The 8739-nt window shown below is 44.5% G+C and overlaps 1 protein-coding gene across 1 annotated transcript; it reads left to right on the top strand.

Moving 5' to 3' along the window:
- The first annotated feature begins 1728 nt into the window (after positions 1 to 1728).
- LOC124667750 (protein enabled homolog) lies at positions 1729 to 3998 on the top strand. The gene is made up of 3 exons (XM_047205004.1): positions 1729 to 1910; positions 3257 to 3517; positions 3725 to 3998. The coding sequence occupies exons 1-3, from the start codon at positions 1729 to 1731 to the stop codon at positions 3780 to 3782; spliced, it is 501 nt and encodes a 166-aa protein (XP_047060960.1). The 3' UTR covers positions 3783 to 3998.
- The last annotated feature ends 4741 nt before the right edge of the window (positions 3999 to 8739 follow it).

The following is an 8739-nucleotide window of genomic DNA, read 5'->3' as shown; positions in this document are numbered from 1 at the left end:
CTCTGATTCTAGAAGAAGGTTGCTTGTTAGTGTTTTCTCACTTGACCTGCGGTTATCGGTGATGTCACATAGTCAACTTAGTGGGATATGGTGCAATCATTTTAGGATTTCTACTTTAGCTTTTCTTCTCTATTTGTGCTAACGAATTGGTGACATGGAGTTTTATTATCGGGGTGTATGTTATTGTGGAAAAGAAATGAAAAAGCGACTACCTCAATCATTAGTTATGTGGCCGCTGATGTCGATGAACATTTAATGGATGCGGTGGTTATGAAATCTTGCATGCATCAGTTATGAAATCTTTGCATGTAATTTGGATGGCTTTTCGTCTACATTTTAATTAAAGCTACTCAAATTATTGGCACTGATGACAGCTAGTAGATGTAGATACTGAAGTGCACCAGTAGCATGTAGGTCGTCAACACTTGCACGGCTATCTTTTATTCTATATAAGAGTAGGCGGAAAATTTATAGGGAGAAAATAAGAGATGGCGATTCCTTGTGTGAGTATGTCTTATGTCTTGTCAAACTTTTGTGGGCTTGTGAGGCACTGGGATTATGGAGATCTTCTTTATTACGATGGTGCGCCGCGCACCCCATCTACATGGCAAGAGCGCAGAACATGACCCAAGTGTCTGAGGTAGACTCTGTAGGCTGAAACACTTAGGGTGTAAAAACAGTGTCATCCCGGTATTTGTCATGTAAGTTTATGCATACGCACCTTACCAAAACAATACAAGGCACACAAAGTTGGCACATAGTATCTCCCGGAATCATATGAATTCCTTGATCTTTCTGCTATGAACAACTCTTAGAGCACTCTTTCTCATGCTCGTTCTCTTGTCTCCCATGCCATGATTTATGCTTGCACTTCCGCTCACACTACTGGATCCACTCCTACTACACACACCACTTCTGCTCGTGGCGTCGGTGTTATCTTTCCAACTCGCGAAGTACCCCCTCTCACCATCACCGCCACAACCAATACTACCGTTCTCGCCATCTCCATCCATGCAAAATTGTAGGTTGTTTTTACCACGACATACATGCATGCGTCATGCATGTGATCATCACAGACCACATCAACTTCAAGCTCGACCTGAAGCCGAACAACTTCTCCAAATGACGAAACATTTTGCACTTTGTCATATGCAAGTCTGATGTGCAAGACAACAACAACAAATGAGATTGGCTATTATGTGCCTCGATAGGACGTCCTTTCCTCCCTAATAGTTGTGCGCCACATGGGTTCCACACAATGTCGTGGGTGTCCTTGGCCCATGTCTGTTGCCTAGCACCAGGCATACCGCTCCGCCACTCCATCTATGTTGTCTTTGCAATCATGGGAAACACCAGAAACCCCAAATAGCCCGAACAACATGGCTCCTATTTCAGGACTCGTATGAATGGAACTATGGAAGGGAAAAAATAGTGTAAGGGATCTAACTACTACTTCTTTTACACAATATCTACTTACAGTTCAGGAAAAAAATACACTTTGGTTTGTTGAATGCACAACATTTGAGTTAGTCCTTCAAAAAAAAAACATTTGAGCTACTAGTCTTTTTTTTTTTGAACTAGTCCAGTTATAGAATAAGCACTCACGGGCCCATGTGTGGACCGGGCCGCAAGTGTACCGGTCCATCTGTGTCTGGACTCTCGAACAGCAAGGAAACCCGAAGCACCGCAGACCGCACCCAGTACCCGGCCCGCACGCGCACCCGTCCGATGTCGCTGGTCGCCTACGACGCCTCCTCCGACGAGGAAGACGCCGGCGAGCCCCCCGCCGCCGGTCCAGCCCCTCCTCCGCACCTCTCCACAGCCATCGGGCCGCAGCCGAGGCCTCCGTCGCCCTCGCCCTCGGCGCGCGCCGCTCCTCAGTACCCTGCGCCGCCGCCTGCCCCCAGCCAGTAAGCCCCGTGCCGCCCCCGATCTCTCTAGGGTTTCGATTCCTGGGATGGGGATTGGTGGGGAAACTGTGGGTGTTAGCATTGCTGTTGGATTTTGTGTCTGCGCCTACTGGATTTAGTCTTGTTGATGCCATTGACGGCCACTAGGTAGAAGAACTACGAGGATATGCTAGAGCTTGAGCTACTGGAAACCAAATCACCGTACCATAGTACCAAATCATCTAGCAGCACAAGGCATCGTTGTGACTAGTTTGCAGGTGCGAGAACCGTAGGCTCGAAAAAAAAAGTTAGATTGGGCTCACTTGTTGACTACTTGTGGGGATTAGGGGTGTGCAAAACTGACACCGTAGGAAACCGTTGAAACCGGCTAATGACATCTAGTTCATTTCCTTTCACAAACCAAATCCCACTTCCAGTTTAGTACACAAATTTGAAACTACGCTGAAACTGGTGGAAACCATGACACCGTTTTTGCCCACCCTTAGTGGTTAGTGGGGATCATGTAGGTTCAGAACCAAGAGGAGCCTTCTATGCTCTTCTACTTTACCATGCACATTGTAGCTAATTGAAACTCCAATGCTGAAATCTGATACTACCAAAACTGGCTACTGTGAGCTGCTTGCCGTTATATCGAATTGGGGACCCCCTAGCTGTTAGTCCCCGTTTGCGTGGATGCTAAAGCTCTTGTTGCAACAGGGAAACTCGAATACTCCGTATCCTATGTTGGCTTGTTAAAGGGGAAAAGATCACATGGGGGCATTGATGGTTATAAAGAGAATTTCCTACCTAAAGTTCCATCAGCTGAACTGAAAGTCTTATAGTTTTGCTGGGTATTGAGAAGCCTTGAATCTAATGCACTCATAAGTATGAGCCATAAGTTTACTTTTGGTTTGCTTCCCTCGCAATTGAAGGCATATGCTTGCAACTGAAGAGAACTGGACTTGCCAAGCAATGATTCTGTGCTTGCCAAATGCCTCTGAGAATCATGTGCAGGGACATTTTCTGTGTATGTACATTTGTTTTTCTGGTTGAATGTGCATACACATCTACTTAACCTTGCAGGATTCATTTAGGCAGGTTATTTCGCGTAACTTTCCTCTTAGTCTTATGGTCTATGCCATGTCATTGACACACTTGTACTTTCATTCGCAAAAAAAGTCTCAGCCATCTTGTAGCCATTCCATGTGGCGAGGCAGGGGATTTGTATTTTTGTAGCATGCCCACCTCTAGTGTGTTAGTTTACATGAATTTGTATGTCCTAGCTGTATCTGATATCAATTGACTTGCTTACATTCATTGTCCTCCCTGTCGTTCTTAACTTGATTTTCTGGATTTTTTTGTCCCAGGAATGTAGTGTCAACTAGTTCGAGTAATGTCTCCATGCCCACGCCATCATTTGAACTACCAGATGTCGCAGATCTGTTTGATTCCCCTTCTCTCCCCTCTAGAGGTTCTGCTGCTATGGCGGGGAGTTCATCAAGGAAAAGAGAATCAAATGGATCTGCAATTCCTCCACGCAGTAAATTTCCAAGGGCCCAGTCAGCGCAGCCTCGTGGTGGCAGGAATGCTGCTACGAGCACATTAGTTCCGCCGCAGCTTAGTGGAAGGTTAGTCCTATTTTCAGCTACTTTAAAAGATTTGATACACAATCCTCATTGATTTGATTTCCTCGAAAGTTTTTTATCCAACCAAGTGATTTGAGTGAACTGAGGTGAATTGACGAGTGTTTAATAATAATTAGAAAAAACATTCCACGTTTATGCATGCCAGTACTTGATGCCACTAAATAATGTTTGTCCTTTTGGTTTTGACAGGAGTAATGTTGTCACCGAAGATATGGGCAAACTGTTTGTGGCCAGACGTACGGATTAGCATTTATAGTACCACTATATTGACAAATTCAGGGCACACATCTACTGGCTAGGGCTTGGATAACTCAAGAGATAGGACGGATGTACTCTCTAATGTGACATTTGTTTGTTGCCTGTTTCTTTGGTGTTCGTCTGTGTTTCATCGCAACAATGGTACACTCTGTTGTTGAAAGCATGTAACTCTTTTGGAACAATTAGTTGACGTTCTGCTCCGCAAGTTGAACGTGCTGTGTCCAGTATCTTTTGATTGATAGTGATTGGATGGATTGACAAGAGAATGTAGCCTTTCTTGGCAAAAGTAAATGTCAATGGTACAGATACCAAAATGCTTTGAACATGTTATAAAGAAAAAGACACATAATAGTGCACCCGAAATTATAGAACTGTGTACTGCAGAACGCATGGCATACATATTGCTTCAGCTGAAATCGAGATCTAGAGCTTAGGAATTTAGGATTGACGACCTGGCTCATGACGACAGTGAGCTCCTCCTTGATCAAGAACAGGAAGGAGGTTGACATTCTATTCTGCAAGTTGAATGTGTCGTGTTAGGTATCTTTTGGTTAACAGTGAATGGGGATTGACAGGTGAATGTAGTGGAAAATATAGATGTGCGATTCATCTTTGCTCAATTATACCAAAATCCTTGAAGCATGTAATAAATGATACCAAAAAAATTACTACTCCCAGTAGATAGAATCTTGTTGCTGTAGCTGCCCCGGTTGCTTCATAGTTCACTTGCACTAAGGACTCGTGGAACCAATGTCCATAGTCATTGTCATTGCCAGTATCTCCAAGGAGTCCCTGATGCTGGTGTCGAATGTTAGGTTGAGCCTGAGACTTTGCAGCATCCCGTTTGCCTCTGTCTTGTATGACACGGTGAACTGCAGCACCTGTGAACGCGCTGATGGCGACCTTGCCTTTCAGGCTCATTGAGACTTTCTGGAGAAGCTCCACACCGGACGCTAACTTCTGCAGCATTCTCTCCTAGGTGGGTAAACATCCGTCATCTTGCTATATCACAGGTACATTTCTAGAGGTTTGTTCCACCGCCGCTCCTGATGTCTCATATTCCCATGCATAGTCTTAAATCTTTCATGATATTTTATCACGCTCTCTTTGATATGTTTCGGTAAGTACCACCTATTTTACATAAGAAGCTAATGCTGCCAAATTGGGATAGAGCTATTTTGTTGAAGATGAAGTGGTATATATATAAGAAGCATTATCCATGTATGTAAGGTTGGTGTGGTATACATGGAAGTAAAGAGCTGGGTGTGTGATTGATAAGGAAAACATTAATGTGGAGGGTGGTGTAGTACTGTGGAATTCATAAAAATGTCTATAGGATATAGCTACCCTAAAATCATAATCGGTGATGATCATTTGCTTTCCCAAATTGACACGAAAGTAAGGAGAGCAACATAACATGCCATTGTTTTAACATGACATCAGTGATGATAAAACACACATCTTGAGAGCATGAACATGAGGTTTCTCTTTTGCTCCTCCCCTTTACATCCATTCCCTTCTTTTCCTCGTCCTCACCTCAGAGCTCTCATGTTCTTCTTCTCACCCCTACCGTGGCATGATTGACGGATGATGTTGTTGCAACCTAGTTCGGCATAAGTGTTGCTGTAACTCAAGAGATATGCATTAATTGCTCTCTTTTGTGACATTTGTTTGGTGCCCGTTTCTATGGTGTTTACCTACGTGTCCCGCCACAATAGTGTGGAACCTGTTTGGAATGGAGGTAAAATTAGTGGTCCGGTATTTTTAGCTCAAAGTTGAACTAAAAACTGGTGGACCCATTTTTTATTACCGTCAATCCAAACAGGGCCTTAGTAGTGAGTGGGTGTGTGATGGAGAGAATGTTAGATTTTTTCTTGAAAATTGCATATGTGTGGTATCAGACACCTAACTATCATGGTAAGGTTCAATTCACTATGTAGTACTATAAATCCCCAAATCCTTCAAGCATATTACAAAGACAAAGACATGTTCTACAGTAGCAACTGGATTGACACATCTACTGGCTAGGGCTTGACGCAACTCAAGAGATAGGACAGATACTCTATTGTGACATTTGTTTGTTGCCTGTTTGTTTGGTGTTCATCTGTGTTTCATCGCAACAAAAATCGTGCAGCTCTTTTGGGAAAGTTAGTTGACGAGAATGTGTTGTGTTCAGTTTCTTTTGGTTGATAGTGAGTGGATGGATTGACAATAGAATGTAGCCTTTCTTCCCAAGTATAAATGCTTTTCACATGTTACTCCCTACAAAGAAAAAGACACATATATGGAACTGTACTGCAGAATGCATGGCACACAAAGGCCTTCAGTTGAAATCGAAATCTAGAGCTTAGGATTGACGAGTTGGCTTGTAATACCATGACGCCGGTGAGGTCCTGCTTCATCGAGAACAGGATGGAGTGATTGGCGACGATCTAAATCTTTAGGACAACTGGTTGACCTTCTACTCTGCAAGTTGAACGTGTTGGGTTCAGTATCTTTTGGTTAACAGTGAATGATGGATCGACAGGTTAATGTAGTGGAATGTATAGATGGGTGATTCATCTGTGCTTAGTGGTACGGATACCAAAATCTCATGAAGGACTCGTGGAATCGATGTCCATTGTCGTCATTAATTCCAGTATCTCCAAGGAATCCGCGATGTTGGTGTCCAATGTTAGGTTGAGCCTAGACTTTGCAGCATTCCGTTTGCCTCTGTCTTGACACGGCTGCAGCACCTCTGAACACGCACATGACAACCTTGCCTTTGAGATCATCCACTGCGTCCTTCTAGAAGCTCCGCACCTGACACTAACTTCTGCATCATTCTCTCCTAGGTGGGTAAACATCCGTGATGTTCCTCTATCACAGGTGATTTGCTAGAGGTTAGTTCCACCGCCGCTCCTGATGTCTCATATTCCCATGCAGTCTTGAATCTTTGATTATTTTTTTATCACACTCTCTTTGATATGTTTGGGTGACTACCACCTATATTTCACATAAGAAGTTCATGCGGCAAAATTGGGATAGAGCTAATTTGTTGAAGATGAAGTGGTATAAATATAAGAGGGGGACATTATCCATGTATGTAAGGTTGGTGTGGCATACATCGAAGTAAAGAGCTGGATCAGGGTGTGGCATTGATAATAAGGAAAACACTAATGTGGAGCCGTGGAGGGTGGTGTAGTATTCTGCAATTCATAAAAATGTCTTATGGGATATAACTACCCTGAAATCATCATCGGTGATGATTATTTGCTTTCCCAAATTGACACGAAAGTAAGGAGAGCAACGGACGAACATGACATTTTTTAACATGACATCAGTGATGATAACACACACATCTTGAGAGCAAGAACATGAGGCTTCTCTTCTCGCTCCTCCTCTTTACATCCATTCCCTTCTTTTCATCGTCCTCACCTCACAACTCTCATGTTGTTCTTCTCACCCCTACCATGTCAGAATGCAAATGGACACGGAGGTCCATGGTGTCCGTTTGTCCGTGTTCGTCGGAATAGCTAAACGGCTTCCGGGAAGGGCCGCGTATTTTACACGGATTCTACGGACATGGTCTGCAGAGCCTACCAGGCCCGTCTGTCCTGGAAACAAAGTACTTCGTCTCGGTCGATAAGGCAAGCAGCCACGCCATTCGTCACCGTCGGGGTGGTGCCCTGCTCGTCGCCACCAGCCTACGCTTAGCTTGTCGCCGCGAGCCTGCGCTCAGCTCGTCGTCGCCAGCCTGGGCTTAGCTCGTCGCCGCCCTCCAAATACCTCGTCCCGGTGATCTCCTTTGAGCCGCCGAGGAGCTCCTCGCAGATCTCTGAAGGTCTCCGCCGCCGAGCGCCTGGGCGTCGGCCACCGCCCGATTCCCTCCTCGTCGGTGCCATGGCTCTTTGACCTGAGCACCCCCTCAGCCTGGGTGCTCTTCCCCTTGCCGTCTGCGGAGTAAGATGCGTTCAGTCCGTGTATGACCGCGGAAGTCCACGGACAGCTGAACTAATTTACACGGAAATCACGGATCGCTGAATTAGTTGAAACGGCTTAAGCAATTGATGCTACAGACATCACGGATGTGTCCGTCTACATCCATACTACCATAGTACCATGGCATGATTGACGGATGATGTTGTTGAAACCTGGTTTGGCATAAGTGCTGATGTAACTCAAGAGATATGCATTAATTTCTCTCTTTTGTGACATTTGTTTGGTGCCCGTTCCTACGGTGTTTACCTGCGTTTTCCAACCACAATAGCGTGGAACCTGTTTGAAATGGAGGTAAAATTAGTGGCGACACCAGTATTTTCAGCTCAAAGTTGAACTAAATACTGGTGGGCCCATCTTTTTACCGTCAATCCAAACAGGGCCTTAGACCATGTACTATGTAGGCAAAAAGCGATTCAAACAAGCCAAGAAATCAGCTCGATATATAGCGGCATCGATGCTTGTTGTCAGACAAAAAAAAAAGCGACTAGTAATGTTAGTTCGGTTCAAAGCGATTCAAAACCTTAGAATAGAATATATAGACTGGTATCGGAAGGAAAGAGGAGCAACCAGGCCATCGGTTCCAGGAAACAGACAAAGAGATAGGATTTTTTTAGGAAAAAAGGGGCCCTTGCCTTCTGCCACAAGCGGCTCATACATAGTAAAACTTGGATCGATTCGTTCTTTTTCTTGAACTGCGTACACATAGTGCATGGCCTTAGATCATGTACAATGTGTGTTCGGTTCAAATAGAAAAGAGTTTGGCATCGGTGCATGTTGGCTGCTATGTATAGCATCGCTATCACTGACATTGCTGGGACCTACACCAGAGCTTTTAACAGTACTTAATCACAAATGCAGGTCATCTGAAGCTTGTATTGTGCTTGTGCCATGCGTTTAGCTCACCACCACTGCATTTGTGTCAGAGAGGAACCGAACCAACAATTTGGTTCGCTTTTCTTGTCAGT

The sequence above is a fragment of the Lolium rigidum genome, chromosome 6, assembly GCF_022539505.1.
Source record: "Lolium rigidum isolate FL_2022 chromosome 6, APGP_CSIRO_Lrig_0.1, whole genome shotgun sequence".
In the NCBI taxonomy this organism is placed as follows: domain Eukaryota; kingdom Viridiplantae; phylum Streptophyta; class Magnoliopsida; order Poales; family Poaceae; genus Lolium; species Lolium rigidum.
Note: the sequence above shows the minus strand (reverse complement) of the source record. Positions and strands in the feature narration are given on the sequence as shown.

Bases quoted from the DNA above. Each gene is read 5' to 3' on its own strand.
- LOC124667750 (XM_047205004.1), top strand. From the start codon at position 1,729: ATGTCGCTGGTCGCCTACGACGCCTCCTCCGACGAGGAAGACGCCGGC. The intron at 1,911-3,256 runs GTAAGCCCCGTG...TTTTTGTCCCAG, and splicing joins CCGCCGCCTGCCCCCAGCCA to GAATGTAGTGTCAACTAGTT. The intron at 3,518-3,724 runs GTTAGTCCTATT...TGGTTTTGACAG, and splicing joins CCGCCGCAGCTTAGTGGAAG to GAGTAATGTTGTCACCGAAG.